Source organism: Stegodyphus dumicola, chromosome X2, assembly GCF_044657685.1.
Source record: "Stegodyphus dumicola isolate Sdum_Otavi_A_Nest chromosome X2, ASM4465768v1".
NCBI lineage: Eukaryota > Metazoa > Arthropoda > Arachnida > Araneae > Eresidae > Stegodyphus > Stegodyphus dumicola.
The window spans coordinates 190,827,680-190,850,502 of record NC_140781.1 but is presented as its reverse complement, the minus strand read 5'-3'; the positions used below and the strand labels follow the sequence as shown (position 1 = coordinate 190,850,502).

The 22,823-nt window shown below is 32.9% G+C and overlaps 1 protein-coding gene across 4 annotated transcripts in view; it reads right to left on the bottom strand.

Annotated features, from left to right (window-relative positions):
- The window catches only part of LOC118183513 (transient-receptor-potential-like protein), a 503,203-nt gene that overhangs the window by 88,584 nt on the left and 391,796 nt on the right, over positions 1-22,823 (bottom strand). For all 4 annotated transcript variants that reach the window (XM_085808846.1, XM_085808848.1, XM_085808847.1 and 1 more), the window contains one exon: positions 3,392-3,525. In XM_085808846.1, coding sequence (XP_085664972.1) covers positions 3,392-3,525 — 134 coding nt within the window. The remainder of the gene's footprint in view (positions 1-3,391; positions 3,526-22,823) is intronic.

Sequence of the window (22,823 nt, the reverse complement as noted above, 5' to 3'; positions counted from 1 at the left end):
TCATAACGCATCTTTTCACGCTTTGGCCCAACCTCACTGCAGGTTGGGCCTCACTGCAGGTCTCTGCAACCCTCACTGCAGGTCACTGCAACCTCACTGCAGGTCACTGCAGGTATATACTCATCTATATATATATATATATATATATATATATATATTTCCATTCAATTTTTAGAAATAATAGGAAACACGCATTCAGGTCTGTTTCATAAAAACCTAAAAAAATGAAAATATAAACCTGAAACCCTAAACAAATTTAAAATAAAAAGAACATCGAAAAATTGTGCTTAAGAAAAAATTCTATGTTTAAGTATCGTCAAAAAATCCTTTACATCTTTACTCTATAGCAAAAATTTACTGCTTTCAAAACTGCTTTTTACAGAAAATAACAGTGAATTCGTTTTCGGCAATCTACAGAAAACCAAGGCTTTATAATGTACACTAAACTGAAATCCACTCTTTCAAATCATAATATACGGCATTATAAGCATCTTTCGTGAATACAATGAAAGATGGAAGTATTTATAAAATGATCAGTAAAATACATTAGAATTTATATCAAGTAGATAATAAAGTGATAGCAAGTTACTAAAAATTAAATAAAGCTGAAGTCATTTGAGTTGTACACATTTAAAATCGCTCAGTTTGTTACTTAAAGAGTAATTAAAACGTTTTTGCTCCAAGACTGGCAACACTTTTTAGAACTAGCAATTTTGCTGGAAAGATAAATTAGAGATTTTTTGGGGCAAAAGCTGTCAAAAGTTCTGAAAACTGCCAGTTTGTCAGATCCGTAGATGATTAATACTGTAGTAGCATAACATAAAAGAATGCGAAAAACTGAGAGCATTGAGGATAAAAATTTCGTAAGTAACAGACACATTTGGTATGAAAAACGTAATATATAGTAACAGGAATTTAAAACCGCTTTGTCACAATTACCTTGTGCAGAAATTTAATCAATGTAATATTGTTTAAAATTATTTGTGACATAAATTATTTTTTCATTAAATTATGATTCAGCTGTTATACCCCGACAGTGAAAATGCTACGCAACTGTCTAAAAAATTTATAAATATTTTGTTATTCAAAAGCCAACGTATAGGGATTTATGAGTTATATGGCTTTCGAAGTTGTTTAAAGGAGACAGACAATGATTACAAGGCAGAGAAATTTTAAAAGATGTATAAACTCATCTTTTTATTGGAAAAGGACAAAATTCAAAGCATTCAATAAAATTAGCTTTTAAAGTAACATTACCATTAAAATGGTTCCTTGTCAGCTTTCCGGTATTTTTTCAAATACGAAGAGTAAAAAACTAGCTCTAGAGCTGGTACTTAACATTTTTCAACGTATCTTTCGTACTCGAATTCCTAAAAAAAGGCTAGACTGATATACTTTGAGTGTGGTTACTGCAGTTACAATAGCTTAGAGTTGATGAGATTTCCTTTTTATTCTTCTTGTAGCACTAAGATTACTTTTTTCATTCTTTTTAACTTTTCTGAGGCGAAGGATAAAAATGTAGTACTTTTTATGCCACTTTTGGCAGGTTCTTCTTATGCAGTTCATTCTACGTGAAGCAGTTTGATGAAGAAAAGATAGTCTATTGAACTGTCAAGTGATCCTTCTGCTCTTGTATCACAATTTGTTTGTACAAGGGAAAGAAAAAATAAGAAATAAATAACAATACAGAAAAAATAAGAGACCGGCAGAAATCCCTCAGGACCTTTCGACAGTGAAATGTCTATATTCTTATTTGCAAATGACTTAAATTGTAACTATAATTACGTTGTAACTATTATAGATTAACTATAAGAAATACATTCACTTACAAAGTCGATAAGATTTCGACTTTTCCTTGACTTTGTATCTTTAATTTAATCACTAGTCAGTAGAAAGAAATTCTGGAAATTTATGAAATCAATGCCAAAATTCGAGCGTGGGCTGCAGCTGAACAGCGAAGGTGCCTTCAGCTGCTCCATAAGGATATATAATAAGGTCATGTCCTTATGCTTTATCGTCAGAGCCATATGTTTTTACCTTTGCTTTCTGCAACTGAAAACACAATGCTTTGGATACAGACCAATGGTTCAAAAAATTTTTAAATTTCTGCCTCCTAGATTTTGCACATTTTCTGTTTGACCAAGCTATTTTAGGATTACTTATTGCTCCATTGCATAACTAGTGTTGCCCAACCGGGATAATGCTTAGCGACGCTGACTGCCGTACCGAAGGACCCGCGCTCGAATCCCGGAGAGTGTGTGTGTGTGAGTATGGAAAAGCCTCGAGGGCTATCTGCCTAAGAGGAGGGATGCCTTCGTGGAGGACTTTCTAAGGTAAACTGGCTCGTATACACGTTACACAACGAATCCCGGAGAAGGCATGGATGTTTGTAAATGTATAACGGTTATGCGATATGCAGGCACTCTAACTATGCGGCGAGCCGAAAGTCCTCTCGAAAGGTTGGTGGTAGATAAAGAGGGGTGGGAGACCTTCAGACCCGTCCCCCTCGGGGTGCTCTCCATCCAAAACTGGGGTCGGAACAAAGTCGTACTGTCACGTAAGTATGGTGTTCAAGGTTCTTGCCCATCTTGCTCTCCTTGTCACGATGAATTGCGTGGGCTTGTTCTGATGTTACTGTCAGACAAGTGAGATAAGTCACGACAGCAACGATATATCCCGTTTTAAAATATTTTGGTTCTCTTGAGGCACAGCTACACGATTTTGCATCTCTGTAGTGATCCACTGCACATCCTTTGAAAACTCCTTCTACAGATGAAAACGCACTTTATAAAATTCTGAGAGTTAAAATAATTTCGCAACATTGATAATTTCTTTAATGGGCCAGACGTTGTATACGATAATAATTATATCGATGAAATTCCATCAGATATGTTACGCAAGACCTCTCAAATATTTCTAGGCGGTTAAAATGTTGACGTAGATCGAGAATTGTAAGAAGTATTTAAAATAGCTCACACATATAATCACTCTGTGAATTTATTTAGCATATGAAGATTGAAGATGCTTTATTAATAAATATTATGCTATTTCGTAATGCAACAATATTTAAGGGCATCAAGAAAATATATGCTGTCAATATATATCAAGAATGTTATATATCAAGAAAATATATGTAACAAAATGACGTATTAATAAAGGAAAAATAACTTGATTAATATATTAATGTAGTTCTTTATTAATTTTTATTGCAGCCAAAAAATATAAACTATACTTAATTTAATGTTTTTTGAATTGTGTAGGTTTAAAAAGCATCGAGATAAATCGGTAAGATAATAAATTTAGAAATACATCCAAACATTTTCTATGCATTGTAAAGAAAACGAATTGTTTTGAAACTGAAAGCCTTACGTCATGAAATGGTAAAACTTACCTATCACCCAAAAGAATATGAGCCATTCAACGAATGATAGGGGTGGTCCCCGAACATTTTGGCGTGATCTCTCACTTCCCTCAGTTCTCGTTGATGCCAGAACCAGCAGCAGAAGAAAGAATCCGAAAGAGGCACTGCAATAAAAAATATTTATTAAAATGTGCTCTCTATTACTCTTATTTTTTAGGTAATTTATAAATACAGGTAAATACTGAATTTATAGTAATGCGATTTTAAACCAGTAGAAATATTTCGATAGATATTCTCTCCATTTTTAAGAGCGTATGTTAAATAAGGAAAATTCAAGTTAATCATTATTTTTAAAGCAAAACATGATTTTTAAACGTGACAAGTTTTTTATCTCTCCTAAAATAGTTCTTTTAGTTATTTTTTACACAGCTAAACAAATATTACTTATTATATTAACACTTAAATTATTCTATGTGCGGATAAACATGTTCCAAATTAAATTATAACAATTATTATAGTATAAGCTAATTCTCCTTTAAGAACTTTGTATATGACAGTTTCTCCGTTTTTACATTTCATTTCCATTTTTCCTTCTTCACTTAGTTTTATATGGGATTAAATTATAATTAGAACATCATAGACGGAAAACATTTGCTTGCCCCAGAAAAAAAGATATTTGGTGCAATGTTTCCGTACCGTTTAACAGGAAGCAAATATGTACAATGCAAATCATGATTAGATAAAACTCATTACCTTACTACATGCAAATGCTTTTATAAATTACTAATTACGTCATATAAAAAGCACCAATTCTTTATAGGTGATGTATATCAAGACGTTTTAATACTGATTAAGGCAGTCGATTTTTTGACTGATTATAATATTAGCTCAACTGTAGAAATACGGATATAGAAACTGGATTAAGTTTCGCTTATTTTGTGTGCTAAAACAGTTTCTGGTAATGTGTTTCAAAATAATGAAAATCAAAGTATAATTTAAGTAGGTATAACAATATTTAAAATGTCATATTACTCATAGTTCCTATATTATTATTTAATAATTTAAGTTCGCCACACCCTGCTATAAATTTTCTCATTCCTAGCGTTTTAATATTAAGGTGCCCAATCTCTCTAAACAATTATTCTGCGCTATTGTTGTTATTGCTCGAAATTCCCGGATCAAAAAACTTAAAAATATTGATCAGAAATCGCTGTAACCCATCTATCATTTAGCTGTCTCATCACTGAGTACGTTGTCCGAGGCACATTACAAGCAGTCAATTTTACACCCTCAAGAATGGGGCAAATTCTTCGCCAATTTTTTGAAGAATACCATGTGGCACGGATCCAAGGGTTTGCCCCTCTTTCCCTAAAATTAATCCTCTAATAGGAATTTCAGCTATTCAGTATTTTAAGTACCCTCATGTTGACAGTACACACTTAGAAACATCCAAGCTTTGTTGGGGATCCGAGCCTGCACCTAAAGATACAGAAGCCTACGACTAAACGCTATACTTATCAGGGCAACATAATTCTAACAATGTTATTGCTATCAAATAGGAAATAAAACGCTTTCATTGACTTAAGAGTTAAAAATATTCAAATTCTTAACACAGTGATATTTCGGATGCATTAATGCACTTAAAGAAAACCATTATATTTTCCTTCTAAAATGCAAATGTTCCAAGGAAACTATTCATGTCTTCACATAAAAATTATAAATCAAATCTTCATGAAGTGGCATACTGGATTTCGGACATAGACGTTACTCGCATTTTTCCTATTTTGGATATCATGAGAAATTTAGTTGAAGTAGCGTGATCATTTATATTCACGATGAATTCAGCTAAGAAATTATACAAGACAGTAAAAATTTAAATTTGTGGCATGAATATCATAATTAAAATATTTTAATCATTAACAGTTGATTTTAAACAAAATTAACAAATAAGCAAAAATAAAATAAAATAAATTTGTGAGAAAACATAGCAGTTATAAATACTGATAGTTTTCTACATTTGATATTTCTTACGTTTTCCTACAGCGTCAATTTCATTTAACAAAAAAGTAACTTTCTTCAAGGTTTCATAATACAGTTCGCAGGGTCTTTTAATGTTAAGCTTTACATTTAGTGTACTTATAAAAGACATATCGATTACAGTCTTCTCTATGTGTACATGTAATTTAGCAGTTGATCGTATTAAAGACAATATAAAACTTAACGCTATTTAATATTTTTACTGGAATATTTAAACTGGAAAAAACTTTGAAATATTTCCCTCCGTCTTTTACCATTTGAACATGAGTCAAGATTGCTTATTTAACTTTATTATTTATAGACTTTATTTGATAGAGCAAACGCATTACTTTTACACAGCTTTATACCCTAACGTAATTTAAATTAATATAAAATGAGAAACTATTATTATCTTTGTAAAATTCAGTGAATATTTTCATAATGTTCCAAGTAATTTCTTTTTTAAAAAATAAACAAGCATAGCTTTTCATGCAAAACTGATTTTGGTCTATTCAATTAAGTAATGTAAACATCTAATGAAAAATTTAATAACATTTTAGATTACTAATATATTGATTTTTTTTAATTCCGTTGTCAGCATTAACAGTTTTACTGATATCAGCATGAGTATTTTATTAAACATTTCTTCAATTTAATTCTTAAATCGCTTACGAAAGTACTAGCATCACTATGCATTTTACTTTATGTTACTAAAAAAAAAAAAAAAAAAAAAAAAAAAAAAAAAAAAAAAAGAAGAAGATGGAATTTTGTTTTTAAATTTCGAGTTCGATGAATTTCTTAATTCGTATCTGAAAATAGTTAAGGGATAATCTTGCATTTAAATAAATGAACTTTAACAATAACTTTCTAGACATTAATACTTTCAGAATGTTATAATTCAGTATTCTTCTGAAACATTCTGTACGAACATTAAAGTTTACTTAATTACTTTAGTTTACTTAGTTACTTACAAAGTTAACTGAAACTTAGTTACTTCTTTAACTTTGTTAAAGAAGTAACTAAGTTTCAGTTACTTTCCAAAAAAAATCAACAGTATTCTAATCACCAGAGGACTGAATAAATACTGGGTGATTCAAGTAGATAAGCTTTCGAAGCAATTGCAAATATAAGCTTAACATATTAAATGAAGTGTTTCCAGATGTTCAGAAGGTAAAAAGGGAGATTTTGTTAGGAAATTAAATTATTAAAAAATATCATTATTTTATAATTTTATCTGCCAATTTATATAACAAAGTTCTTGAAATGAAACATTGAATACCGTTTGATAATGAGCATAGACATTTGAAAACATGCATTGATAAACTAACGTACATTACCGGACGCTGCTTGCTGATGAACTGTAATAATAATACATCTCCCTAATTTCATATTCTATTATAATAGGCTGATAAAAATCAAACACTGCGCTAGAGATGTAGTGTTGGGCTATAATATAATAAATTATAAGAGCGCTGAAATTTTTATGAGCAGATAACATTCAAAATTTATAAGAGCTCCAAATGAAGTTGATAAACTCAAGAAAAACCAGTCATTAGACAGAAATATCTCTTGGGTATTGAAACTGTCGTAGGTCAACAAGCAGAATTTGGACAACACTATCTAATTACTTGATAGTAAGCTTGGGTCTAGCCGACCTGCGGGCCATCATTTAACAAAGAAATTAAAGTACATAACATGGGAAGTTTTGTCAAGTTAAATATTGACTCTGCCGCAAATCACGTTGATGTAGTAAAATCTGAATGTGTGTGTGTGTGCTTGCGTGAGAGTCCTTTTATCACTAAGAGCGTTAAGTAATTAATATATTCGCGGCAAGCTTCCGCAAAAATTTTGAACTACGTGGACGTTAATTCGTTAAATCTTCTTAATCAGATGTGAGCGAGACGCTGACGGGTGAAACGCTAATATTTTCTTCCTTGTTCAATGGCCAAGATTTGGTTTCGTTGCTTTTTAGCATAATGCTGCACACATATAAATACAGAAAAGCAAAAGTGGATTTACAAAATTAACAACCAATGGAATTTTTCGATGTTGGTTTAATTATTCATGCCAGGTAGTCCTTTAAATCTTGATATCTTGAATAATCTGCATAAGTCTTTTTTTAACTATGAACTTGTTTGCATTTTACTTCCAACAAATTTATACTCAATTATTCTATATTAGATTAGACTAGTACGATTTTTCAAATTTTGGACTTTAATTACTTTCATTTACATTTATTTTCCATTGATATCCTATGCATAGTGAGTGATTCGTTTTTCTTTGGTAACATCCTTTTCTTATTGTAGTCAAATTTCTAGAGTGGGAAATTTTTTGAAGATTAAGCAAATATATTTTGCAAATTAGGCAAATCATATTAATAACAGCTACCAATTTTGAATTACAATATTTAAAGGAAAAGTTATTAGTTAATTTCATTCTATAAATTCTCTTCATTATTTTCATTAGCAGTAATATAACATTCATTTACGATTACAGAGTTAGGTGCATGGTCTACTCATTCCTTATGAAAATATAATTATTTGATATCAAACTACCATGTCCCCTCGACTATTGAGCCTTCTGTTAATTCAGCATGTTTGTGAACGTTACACCTCTTCGAAGAAAAATATGTAAGTACTTGCTTTCTGCTTAAAGCTAGAAGAAGTGTAATAGAAATGCAATAATTTAAAATAGAAGGGTTGTAGAAATCTGTCTAGCGAAAACGTGATAACATCAATTCGTATATTCTGTTGAGGGTCTTTTTTAGTTTTTAGTCATTGAAAGAATCTGCTGCTTGTTTTTTTTCCCAGATGTAAGAAGCAAGACTATATGTTTTCATTAAATAAGCGTGACCAGTAGTTCACAAACAATACAAAATGTACTAGAGAAACCAGAGTTTACATAATAGAAAACAAAACTACAAGCTGGCAGTTTGCTTAAGAACTCCAGGACTATCTGTCTGTGAAAAATACCTTAGTAAAGGGATTTTTGAAAGAAATTGGTATTAGCCTTACAAATGGGGAAAAATACGAAAACTCCATGCATCCATTCAGCTCATTTGGAACCCAAACCATGATGAGATATCAGTATTCTTTTTAGGTTGTAGAGTCATTAGTTTAATTGGAAGCAGAAAAGATGAAAAATATGCAACCGCCTTCGTCGAGAATCGAACCACGGACCTCTGAAATACCGGCTCAGTGTGCAGAACCACTACACTACGAAGGCACGCTAGGGAAGTGGGAGAAATACCTTACATATTCCCCTTTTTAAAGGGCGACTAGGGTTTTATGGGACCTAGTCGGTAAATCCTGGGTGCGGAGAATCATCATCCACAACCCTTTTTAGTTTGGGCGCCACTTGTAGAGTCATTAGGTTAATTGAAAGCAGAAAAGATGAAAAATATGCAACCGCCTTCGCCGGGAATCGAACTACGGACCTCTGAATACCAGCTGAGTGTGCAGAACCACTACACCACGAAGGCACGCTAGGGAAGTGGGAGAAATATCTTACAAGGTATTCAAATTCAGATATCAGTTTTATCCATTTGGCCGTTGGTTAACTACAAGAAATATGCGATGCATTAGAACCAAAAAATGCTATAGTCCAAATTAAGCTAATATTTTATCTGAATACGGCAAAGCACATAGTACGGCATACCACGGCAAAGTGTTTGGAGTTGAAACTTGTAATACAACTAATTATCATCACCTAAAAATTTCATTGATAGTGCTTAATAAAAGCTCTGAATCCCTCACCTCTGAATCATTTTCTTTAAAAATGTCATAACGTGAACAAGGATTTAGTATTTCCCGGAGTTTATGCACTGCACCACTAATAATACTTATCAAAAATAAGCTTACCTTTAGCTCGACATTTTTGTCAATAAGCTTGACATTCTTGTCAAAATAAGCTGTGACCAATATTATTATTATTTTTTTTGTATTTTATTGTATGCGTGTAAGAAAACTTCCGAGATAGTTTCTTATTGAAGTATTTCGAAGACATTGGGATACTATAGCATTTAGAAGACACTATGGCACTTTTTATTAGTTACGGTAAAATATAACAGCGTCTTAAAAATATTTAATGCCTTTTTTGAAAGGTTTCAATAAATTCAGTGAATATTTTTAATTTAATGATCTAAATAAGAGATGATGAAAATACATGATTTGCACTGAAAACAGTATTAACACTGTACAGTAGGCATTAAAAGGGCATAAAGCACGTATAGCCAAAACTGGATAGAAAGATTTATAAGTTGATAACTTATGAACATAATGGAATAAATATTTTAGCTTGCATTCCTTTTGAAGACAAGTTGTGGTAACTGAAAAATATTATCATTTTCTTATGGCGCAATAGAGATAGTGTAAATAATTGTTTCAGTACTTATTTCTGGATATCGCCTATATTAAAAGTCATATTTTGTGGAAGAGAAGTTACAGAAACATATTTAGGGAGCATTTTTTGTTAAACAATAGGAAAATGTTATTATATTCCATACTGTTATGTCGTCGAGCAAAAACAATTTTACTTTACACCTGACTGCCACTGGCTCCGACATAGCAATCTGAATACTCTACATCTAAAATTTTAAAACACCATTCCAGAATTTTAAATGTTTATTTAATAGAATTCTTTTCATATATTTGCAAGTTATACACTATAAACACGGTAAGCAAAATTTGAACTTATCTGCACCAGCGTGAATAAGCCTGTCATAATATTCTGAACTCGACGCAACCTTAGGAGGAAAAATACCGCAAATTCAAACACAAGGTTTCATCCTTTCCAACGCAGCTAATTTTCTAAATATATTTTACTAATATCCGCAGCGGGACAGCGGATTCATTTCATTCACGCAAAACTGAAATGTTTTTACGCAATAGTATCGCAAAGGAAAACATCGACTCAAAATCAAAATATTAAAATCTATAGAATATCATCCGCTGTTGCCATTCCAGCACTGTTTTTCTTCCTGCAGCTGTTGCCAGACTTATCCTCGCTGTATGATGAGAGGTACAACATCCTCCCACCCTTATTTTCTCAAAATCAGACATTGCACAAAGTTTTCTAACATTACGAACAAAACAAAACAGTGCTATGTATTAGTTTAGAAAACACATAAAAGAAACTCAGTTAACATACAATATATATGACAGATCATACTAAAATGAGATCAATAAAGAATAAATTTCTAATTAAAGTCATTGCTAAAGAAAAAGATGATATAAGTCCAAAACGTCTATATTGTACATTATGTCTAAGAGCATGTCCTTGGGTTTAAGAGTCTACCGTATCTAGATCTGTTTTCAGTTGCCAGAGTTAGCACAGGATCACTGGTAGTTGAAACTTCTAGTGGATGCAGTTTTTTTATTGGTCTTACCAAATATCCACTGCTTGTTTTTACCTGTACCACTCTGGTAGCCCCATCTCTACTACTGAATATTTTTACAATTTTGCCCATTGGCCACATTACACGTTTTTTTATTGTCTAGTTCTATGAGGACTATGTCCCCCACCTTTAGGTTTTGACATTGCCTTCTGCACCAGTTGAGCCATATATTCCTTGCGAAAGCGAATTCTCAGTTCCTGTCTCAACGTATTGCAGTAATTTACAAGCACATTCAGTTTCTGGGAATCGATGTAATTCAGATCTGGTACCCCCACTTGTTTTATGTTTTGCAAAAACAGGGAAGGTGTCAGAGGTACGAGCTCTTCCGAATCATCATAGATGTACGTTAAAGGACGGTTGTTTAATGTGGATTCAACATCACACAGGACGGTCAGTAACTCCTCGAAATTCACCGACGATCTCCCTAGAATTCGCACGAGAACAGTCTTGGTGGAACTAACTAAACGCTCCCACCATCTCCCCCCACCACGCAGCCGTAGGGGTGGTGAATTTCCGTTTTATTGGAAAACACTCGTTTTCTGTGAATTTTCTCCAATCCAGGCATCTCAGAGCATTGTCAGCTCCGGTAAAATTGGTTCCGTTATCTAAATACATTGTCGCAGGACGGCCTCGTCTGGCAATGAACCGTCTCAGAGCCTGTAGAAACGTTTCGGTACTCAGAGAGGTGACAGGCTCGAGGTGAATTGCCCGGTATACGGCGCAGGTGAACAAGACGATCCAAGCTTTACTCTTTGGTCTCAGAAGTAAAGGTCCACAAAGATCGACTCCAGTTGTTTCAAAGACTGCCGAATCTCTTATTCTGTCAAGGGGTAACTGGATCGTAGGGGTAGATAAAGCCTTAGCGGTAAATCTCCTACATACTACACATCGACTTACTCAAGATCTTATATTACGTTTCGACGAAATGATCCAGTATCGCTCTCTTAACTTAGCAGCTAATATCTGCACTCTCGCATGACAGTTCTTTTCATGATATTCTCTTATGAGGCATTCAGTTAAGTAATGCTTGGACGGAAGCAACAGGGGATAAAGGAAGCAGAGTTCATCATCACGCTCAATGATTTTAGTTTTAACTCTGAGGACTCCGTCGTTGTCTCTTACTACCAATAATCCATGGACGGTATCTCCTTTCTCTTGAAAGTGCTTCCTTTGCTCTAAACTCCACAAAAATGTTTCGGCGTTAGTTTTTTCTTCTACTGTTAAGGTATCCGAAGAATACGAGGGCTTCTTTAGGAGTTTATTAGTAAAGCGTAGAACCTAGCAGAATACTCGAACTATTTTAGAAAAACTCGAAAAACGTTTGTACCACTCAGAATCTTCTAATTTTATACTCAAATTGACAATCACTCCCTTCTTAATTTCTGCTGCAACAGAATTTTCGTCTGGAGTAAACTCAAAGTCTGGCCATTCTTTCGGAGAGCTTTTCAGAAATTCGGGGCCCTCCCACCAATCGCATTGCCGAAAATGTTCAGGCGTACAGCCACGAGATGCCACATCTGCCGGATTCAATTTCCCAGGGATATGTCTCCAACATTCCTGCTTCGAGAGTTTCCGAATCTCCTTTACTCTATTATTCACAAATACTCCCCAGTTTTCCTCTCGTTGTATTCAGCTAAGAGCCACAGTAGCGTCTGTCCAGTAATATATCGGGACATCGACTAAGCATAGGGTTTCAACAGTATACCTTGACAAGCGTGCACCTAGAACACAGGCTAGCAACTTCAAACGCGGAATAGTTATTTTCTTTAAGGGCGATACGCATGATTTTGCTATGACGAATTTCACGAAAACTTTGTCTTCTTCCTTACTTCATAAGTAAATGACAGTTGCATAAGCGGCTTGACTGGAATCGCAAAAGACATGTAGAGTCCATGAATCCTTAATTCCATGGCCCATGCGACGAGGTAATTTAAGGCTGGAAAGACTAGGCAACCTTTCGTACCATCTCTCAAATCTTGTTTGAAGTTCATCTGGTAATGGCTTATCCCAGGTCGATTTTGTTGCCCAAGCCTCTTGAAGAATTCATTTCGCAGGTAATATGACGGGCATAAAGACACCTAGCGGGTCAAAAACAGCATGGATTAGAGACAATAGTCTTCTTTTTGATAAGTCTCTTTGGACGGATATTGTAAGGCTGTCATCTCGTCGGACCCACTGCAAGCCTAGAACTGCGGAGACTGGATCACTATCTTCAGCTGCTAGCTCTTGATCGCCATATTGATTAAAAGTCCCCATTCGAAGATCCATTTTGGCTTCTGCCATAATAGTAATCGACTGGCTCATAAAAACCTTTAGCTCTTCGTTATCATCGATTGACGTGACACAATTGTCAACATAAAATGATTTGGCAAGTTTATTCGCAACAGCTTTGAATTCAGGTGAAACGTGGGACAAATGAAATGAAATCACAGCTGCCAATAAATAGGGGCTACTAGTTAACCCCAAAACAAATCTCGTGTGATGAAACACTTCAATTCTATTATTTACCCACCACAAAAACTTTAAGTAATTTTGATCCTCACGCTCTACCTCAATCTGTAAAAAGGCCCGCCTAATATCGGATGTTACACCAATTGCCTTTTCCCTAAACCGCATTAGAATGGCTGAGATTTCTTCTACAAGGTTTGGACCTTTTATCAAGCAATCATTTAGCGAAAGCGAACCAACGACTTTACTCGACGCATCGAATACAGGCCTAATCTTGGTAGTGAGGCTACCTAATTTTATTGCTGGATGGTGTGGTAAATAATGCCCTCCGTCATTCTTTACTGATTTTGGGACAATTTCTACGGCATCTTCGGCTAGCCATTCGTTAAATACTGTACTATACTCATCAAATTTATTTAATTTTCTCAATTTTCTCGTAGCAGCAAAGAGCCTCTTTTCTGCAATATGCCAGTTAGAGGGACTATCAGGAGGGAATTTTGGAGCCCAAGGTAAACTCATGCAATATCTACCATCTCCGGTTCTGCGAAGGCCTCTAAGAAACTGCTCTTTCGTTGCTTGATCTTCTGCGACCCTGGAAATGCTTTGCTCATCATCTGCAATGCCGATAGTTTCTAACTTCCACATAAAGGAAGGTTCCATGTCTTGAATAAGAAGATTAGTTACTAACATAGATGGGGTACTCTCAAAACTTTGCATAATCGTTCTTTTCGATTCCCCGCACAGCGTCCATCCCAGTTTAGTATTTATAGCTGTCAAATCACCTTCAAGCTGAATTACTTCACCAGTAAGTATTTGCCCATAAATATCACTCCCTATGAGGATTCCTATTTCCGGGTGACCCTCACCGACATCTGAAATCCAAATTCTGTGTCTTTTTAACTCCTTCAATAACGGTCCTTTAGGTATGCGTGGTATGCCTCCACAAATGGTATTTTGATACAGAAAACTAAATTGGTACACTTTGTTTTTCCCAACCGGGCTTATACCTATAGAATATCTCTTGTGAATTTTTGTTTCAGTCCTTGTTCCGCCAAATAACACGTGAGTTAAAGTCTCAGAGGAAGTGCTTTTCAGATTTAAAGCTTCAACTGTGGAAGTCATTTAAAAAAGATATTTTTATGAGTAACCAAATTTAAGCCCAGTTTATTTTAGTTATGGAATTCTAATTGGAAGCATTCAAAAAAAGATATTCCCTCGGTTTCTTAGTTAGTTGGTGTTTTGGTTTTAGTCAGTTTATATTTAGTAGTTTGTATTTTACTCTGAAAGTTAAGAGTTCTTTGATTCGTATTATTTTGGACACCCAGTTTGAGCTTAAGTACATTTTATTACTTTTTTAAAAATCCTGTATATTTAAGGTTTTTGAGTTAAGTTTCAATCAGATGAAACACTATTGATAGCAGTAAACTTTCCTGGTGATATTTCAAGGGTGGCTGGGTCAGAATTAATTAAGAGTTAAGAATGTGGTTAATCCAGAATGTTACGTTGTATCAGTAGTTTTTTTCGGAGTTTCAAAATCTCTTTAAAAGTTAATCTGAAGGACATCATAAGGCTTTCGGTCCATAATCTTCTGTAGAAAAATATTGATTTGGATAGCATGATGCAGTTTCTTTAGGGCAGTTTATATTGAAAATCAAAGAATCGATTCTCAGAGACAGAATTTAAACCTTCCAATGGGAACGTAGGATGATAAATTCCAAGGGGAAGTTTAAGATTTGCAAAGAAATGATTCCATCGTGTTGAGGTATTACATTTTCATACATTACTTCTAATGTTCAATAAAAAAAGGGAAAATGGCTAATTCAGGTGTGAATTTAATTGAAATGAATTATTTAATTACTGAAAAGGATGCTAGGATAGCTGTGTCCGAGGAAAGATATCTTCGTGGAGGACGTTTTAAAAGTTCCTTAAGCATGAGAGAAAAACCAGAAACCTTATGCAGGTATGCAGGTGCGGCTTCGCCCATTCGGCCAATGGTTACCCTAATTCAACTCAGAAGCTGTAAACATAAAGATTTCAGACAAATTATATCTTATACGAAGATAACAGTTGTGCTTATAACCACAGAAGAAACATACTGAGTCTCTTGCAAATTAAAACAAGTATATTTATAAGTAATCTGAAAAATGTCACTAAATAGGAGAATTTTCCATTTAATTGCGACTAATTAATTTAATATTTCATCAATATAATTTCTTGCTTGTTCTAAATCTGAAAAGTCTGCAACATGAAGCAGAATATCACGAATGAAATCAGCGGTAATGATGGGACAGCGATCCAACGAACACCTATTAATATAGAATGACGAGTTCAGTTGTTCCTTTTAGGTACCAAGAGCACTTTTTCAATAGCTACTATAAAACTTAATATCTCATAGATGCTGTACTAAGATGTAATATATTGCAATGGCTTTGATATGTAACACATTGTTACTAACGCTATTCTTATTTAAATAAATAGATTAAAATTAAGTTTTATATGAATTACTCTGTAAAAAAAACGATCGACGTTTGAGAAAAAATAAATTTCTGAAAGATTTAGGATTTTAGGACAGTGCAGTTGAATGTTAATTCGACTCATTTTGTTCAAATGGTAAAATTACATCTTCTAGCCAATCCAACATGGAATTGAAACCTCAAATCGTACTTAACATGAGGGCTGAAGCTTTGTAGTGTGAGGTTGTAAGACTGTAGCTGAAATGAGGTATATGAGTAACGCTATAAATTGAAATTGTACTACACTTCTCTTAGACAAATGCAACTTTCAAATCAAACACTTCAGACTGACTGCAATTAAGCTTTTATTTTGTGAACCTATCAGAACCTATCATTTAGGAGGATTATACCGAAAGCTGAAGATTAGAACTTGAAAATAAATGAGAAACTTTAAATAATAATAATAAAACATATTTGTTGATTATTTTGAATCTTGAAAAGGAAACATAATTTAATTGCACGATGTTTAGCCATTCAAGTATCAAGATATCTACACCATGAAGTTTCTATTTGCATCTGAAGGGATTTTGCACCATTGTTTAGATTGGAGAATATCATTGAGATAAATTTTAAATTTTCAGACTGCTTTTGAGAATCGATATATCCAGCATGCTTTTATTGAATACTTCAGATGTGTATGATATAGCATTTTTATTATACATCCTTATTAAATCTTATTAATTTCTTTACCGCAAACCGTTATAATAATTTATATCTGCCGAAATAAATATGAAATATAGAATATCTAATGAGAAAATACTTCAAATCTAAAACCTGCTTATTTGCTGGAACAAACATTAATGTCAACAAATCTCAACTACAGTTCAACAGCTCTTTAATTAAAAGGCATATGTTATCTTCTTGATAAATTTAGCTCTGAATATCAAGATTGGCGTTGCAAAAACGTAAATAATCTTCAGAGAATGAAAGGAACTCTTTCAAAAGTTGCGTAAACTAGACCATTCCTTAACTCGTTTTTCCGATAAACTGTCATCACTTTATTACGTCTCTTATCTCCGGTTCACGCGTCAGTGTGCATCAAAAGAAATACATCTGAAAGACCGTGGCTACAATATCATGACATTATCCAGCAAAGCTCTCTCCAAAAAGAACAGTAATAAACATCTTGTTTATTTGCTAGTCAGCTCCCATAGCTTACATTCAGTGCTCTGGGATTTTTTCCTGAAGTAGTCGGTTCGATATGTATATGTACATATATATATATATTGTGTACATATATATATTCAGTGCTTTTGTCAGGTTTTTTACACAGTGTTATCAGAACGAAAATATGAATTGCTTATATAGCAAGCAATAGTGATAATTATCACACGAAATTTTGTGTATTTGGCATTATCATTACAAAAACTACGTTTTATCAACGAATGTAACCATATATTTCAAACTTGCAGTTCATATTCAATTCTACAATTTCTATTAACTTCATATTTACTTCTGTTAACTTCGTATTCACTGCTTCTGTCAGGATTCTCACACACAGGTATGAAAACGAAAATATTAATTGCTTAATTAACATACTACAGTGATAGTGATCACATGAATTTTCGTGTGTTTGGTATTATCGTTACAAAACCATGCTTATATCTAAAGCAATATCTGTATAAAGTAATTTAACCATATATTTAAAATTTGTAAGTCGTATTTATTTCTTCACATCAAATATACAGAAAAAAATTTAAGAAATTTGAAAGTGAAGTTCATTTTAGAAAGATGTCACGTTCTTCTTCTTTTCAAATTACACGGCTCAAAGACTTCAAATTGATTTTATTTCGATAATATAAGCGGAGTAAAATTTATTTTGATTTAAGAAGACTGAATGAAAATATTTGTGCACTTTTAAATAGAGCGAAAATATAGAGAGAAAAGTAAACACGAATGCTCTATGCTGTGCATTTTAAGGATTTCCAAAGCATGTTTCCTTACATATTTTTTTTAAAGTTTATAAGACATATGATTAAGCTTATTAAAACTTTCAGATAGGAGTGAAGTAGCCTTGTAAGTAGACGGAAAAAAATCAAAAAAAAAATAAAGTAATAAAATAAAAATTATTTAATAAAGTTATCAGGTTCAATGTTCCTTCTTACCTTCTTCGGGAACATACAAGGACCTGACTCGGAACAGAGAGCTTACTAAAGCTATGTTCACTAATTGTGGTAAGTAGACAGGATACAGACGAAGGGTATACAAAACCCTTTATTTTTCTCTATATACAATAACTTCCGTACTTCGGAATACACTGACCCGCTACTTGGGGTCTAACGTAAAAGTATAAAAATAAAACTAAACTCTAATTTAACTTTAGAATAATAAACGTGGAAGATTGGCCTTATATTAACAGGAAGGCGTATGTAGTACAGATAACTGAGAACACTACAATACGTTTAAATTTATCAAGAGGATTAAAACCTCTGGCCTGGAAGGCAACAAGCAACTGCGTAACTTCTAAGGTAAGCGGCCTGCTTCGAACTCACTGCTTCCTCTCTCTCGCTTGGCAAAAAGGCCACAACTTAAATAGTTGGCGTTCGCCAGACAAACTTTGCATAAAAACCTTAACGCTTATAATTCTGGCCGGAAGTAGAAAATAAGAAGTGATAGTAAAGATTTAAAATAAAATAAACGTTAGTAAAACTTAAGATCCTTACAAAGTAAATAATAATTTAAGTAAATAAAAAAATAATTTCTTAACTTTTACCACTAGGAAATGAGATTATGGGTTGTAGAGATGGAAAGCTGTTGTTGTGTTTGACCTTAGAGTCTGAATGGCAAAAGTGCTATAAACAGGGAACCTGAAGAAAGGATCATCGGATGATTAAGGCTAATTAAATAGCTATGAGCTAATTAAAATAATGTTCTTTGTTATTATCCACCTTACAAACTGCTTAAATTATGAATACAAAATCCACAGCTTTTGATTCTTTAAATTTTATACAGTCATGTATAAAATTTTGAGGTTGAACTAGTCGACAATTACTAATACGTTTTCATAGAAATACATGACTAGTAGTAAAAAGAAATGTGTTTGATTCTTGATTTCAATATCTATTGACGTGTATTTTTTAATATGCTGTTATATGTGTCATTTATCTGCTATATGCACTTTTTAATGCTTTATATACTCGTTTTTGTAAGATTGGAATATAAAGTAACAAATGCCAAATGCACGAATCTTTTCTTCGTTTTGATTTCTTTTGCGCTTCCGAGCCACAAGTTACTTTATTTTATGAACTGTGTTCTTGACGTGTAAATTGACTCAGTATATTTCATATATATTAAAGTCTGCAAGGCAGAGTCATAGTTCCGTTTTCTTTTTTTTTATTTTTCAAACGTACTTAAAAATTGGTTCTGTTTGCTTTTTCATGTTTTACATTTTTCCGACAGTTACACATCAGTGTTACAAAACTTAAGGATAACTTACTGAAAGAATAACTCACTGTTTTACAAGCATTTAAAGCTGTGATAGATATGTGCATATGTGACTCTGAGTTTGAGCAAGAATGAATCACATGAAAATGCTTTAGACTCAGAATATGCAAAAAATGACAGTAAAGAGGCGCATCGCTGCACATATGTTTGTCCTGCAAAAAAGTAGCCGAAAATTAACGCGATTTGAGATATTAGCGATAATGTCCCTTGAAGACAACACATAGGTGAATCGAGACAGTGGCGAGTGATCGGCCTGTTGAAGGGGTCAGTTTCAATTAGATGTCTATATGGAAGAAAAACATCATCGCGATGTAATCTAAGAATATGGAAGAAGTTTTAACATAGAAGAAGAAGACTGTCATCCCAACGAACAAGGTCGTTCAAATTTTACAATCTCTTCTGAAGACCACTATATAGCTAACAGGAGAAGAAAACGCCACGTAATAGTTAAGCAACTCAATGGCTCTCAGCAGCAGCAGCTAGGACAAAGATGGTTGCTGCTTGCCAATGATGGCTATTTTTATTATCTTCCTAAGACTTTGTCGTTTATCTCAAACATAACGATAATTTATTTCACGTCTGTTAGGGATGTAGGACTCCCTTAGGTTATAAAGACATCGAAAAAAAATATTTTTTCATTATTGCTCTTTTATCTTCCGTTTCACCTTTGTCTAAACAAAGGCTATTGTTTAGACAAAGCCTAATTCTTAGAAAAACTGGGAGATACAATAAGCATGCCTTATAAAATCAAACTATGTCACGAAAATGATTATTAATAATTATAAATGTGTGTTTTAGAAGAAGACATGTATTTCCAAGGAAAGGTTGGTGCCTTCAGTTTTATGCTAAGTAATTTATTACTAAAATTTTAATAAATGTGTGTAATATTAACTAAAATTAAACTTTAATATATTTTTTAAAAAATAGAGTTATTATTAACTTCTTTTGGTAGATGTGACTATGGAAATCAGTTTTTCTGTTGTTTCAGCGGCCATATGTTACACGTTTTCGTGAAATAATAATTTTTTTCTATCAGTTCGAATATAGTGACCCACCTGATATAGGTAACTACAATTTCGGTCTCTTGAAGTTCGTTACAGTGGGGTTTAACTGTACTAATACTACTCATTTCAGCTTGGCTATACTTTATGACGATCTGATTCTATAAACACAGTTAAAAGACTGACTTAGTTGGAATTATTTAATTGAGGCCATAAATAAGTCTAAAAGTTTGCATTAAAAATGTCCTTAATTTGAAGACAATAATAGTTACTTACAGGAACCGTTTACAGGAACTAGCCCTTTAAAAGGCGTCTGGGGCTTAGAGGACCCAATCGCCAAATCCTGGTGGTTGAGAATCATCATCCATCACCTTTTTTTCGTTCGGTAAAAAATAATATATTCCTCCATTATGTGCGGACATTTACTGTTGAAAGTTTCCTCCGAAACCTCGTAAATTTTATCTAATAAAATTTTGCAGCCTTCACTTAAAAACTAATTTTCAGCTCAAGAAAATTTCTAAGATTTATTTTTTATTAATTAACTCATTTTTTAAGCTTCATATTTTGTCGTTGCTGCCATTTGGTTATTTCCCTCTTTTCTCATTAAACTCAGAACTGTTTAAATTAAGGACTATTTGATTTATTTAACTATGCGAAGTTTGATGCTTGGAAATCGCCTGCTGTATTGTTGCTGGCCAGCATGTGAAGTTGGCTTCCGTTCCAGAATATTATATAATGCATACAGAATTGGTTACCAACTCAGCAGTTTAAGGTCCTTGAAGATACTAATTGCACTGCGTTTTTTAGGAAGCCGAAGCTATTACCCATTGTGCATAATGTGCATAATACATGTATATTTACTAATACATAATACAAATATAAATATAAAACCAAACATGTGATGCAATTACATAATACAAATACATAGTACATTCTTGAATAAATGCTATTACATTCTTGAATAAGTACTAACACATAACTGAGTTATTAAAACATTATACAAAAATGATTACATCTTACTAATGTGTGCTTCCAATGCCTGTACTTTATTCCAGCATGTGAACTGTTGATTTTTAGCCAAAACAATTAATACAGTTTTATTAGTATTAATTAAAAATGTGGAAGATCGTTATTGTTCTGAGAAGTATTAACTTTATTTCGAATTTAATGGTTAAAGTAATTAATCGTCTTCCCAGACTTTAATTTACTATGTGTTAATTTCAGATAACTGTACCAGTTTTTGACTATAACCTGCAGCCTTTATTTTTATTCAAACAAATTATAAAATAATTATTTTATTTTATACATTTTTGTGTTTGATGTTTCTGTCTGATGCGATATTCATCTGGGAAAAGATAAAAAATTGGAGTGAATAGGAAGAAAGTATGATACTTCGCAAATCATGAACCATGATTTAACACTGAGCTAATTTTGGTAATGTTTTAAAACATAACTAGCAAAATAAAATTCAATGCTTCAAATTGGAGTTTATTAAGTTGAAAATAGCATAAACTGTGTCTCACAAAAATGTTTAATCTCATAACGTGTAAGTATAATGATATCATTAGTTTTACAGATGAAATCAACTATTAGTGCATAAAATTAAAATTTTTTATTCGCCTGACTTGCGACATAGGGCAAAATCGTCTAAAATAAGATCAAAGCGAACATTCGCAATAAAGTTTACTATTTCCGTGTTTATTACGCAAGAAACTCTGAAATAAAAAAATAGTAACCTGCCAACTGAGTAGATTTAGCTACTCCTACAGTTAAGAGAATTTCATAATTGCACAAGAAGAAATAGAGATTCCTTATATGTTGCCGAAGAACTGAAAACAGATAATAGTATACGATGAAAAATGTGCAACTTTGCTACTAAATCTATTTTTTTATTTTGAAGTTAAAACAGTATCCAGGAGGAACTGATTATTTAAAAATGTAATTAACCTCTCTCGTTTAAGTAATTTAAAGAATAATCCTCATAATCACATTATGATGACCTTAGAGAAATGAATTTCTCGCAGAATGAATGAAAGGTGCTTAAGTAATTAAAAAACTTAACTACTTAATAATAATGCTATACTCAAATGAAATATTTTAACTATAAAGATAAGCAGAGTGGGAAGCGAAACGAAAGATCGTCACATGCATAATATTTAAGAGCAGATATTCATAAGTAGCAGAATATCTTTTACTCAATTTTATTTGTTTTCTTCTTTTAAAATATTGCTTAAAAGTTATTCCCATTTAGAAATTGTTTTTAGCTTCTGGAGATATTAAAGCTGTTTTAAGAGTTGTTTGATTAAGACTGAAAAAGGCATGAATAACTTGCCTAAAGAAACTGCTTTATTTTATTGATATACATAGAAATTTAAGGAAAAGTATTCTTTTAGTAATTTAGTAATTCTTTTAGTAACTCGACGTTTATCTCTTTATAGTCGCATTATAGTCCATTTTATAGACATTTTACTACTGAGTGGCTTTCTGATCCTAAATGTTTGCAGATTTTGTATTTATGCTCTTGAAAAGTGGTTTTTATTTCAGTTGAGAAATAATCGCCAAGGACTTTATTGTCATAACAAACGAGATATAAACTCTTGAAAGACAATTCGGTTTTGCTGTTTAATGGAAACGGATAAACTTTT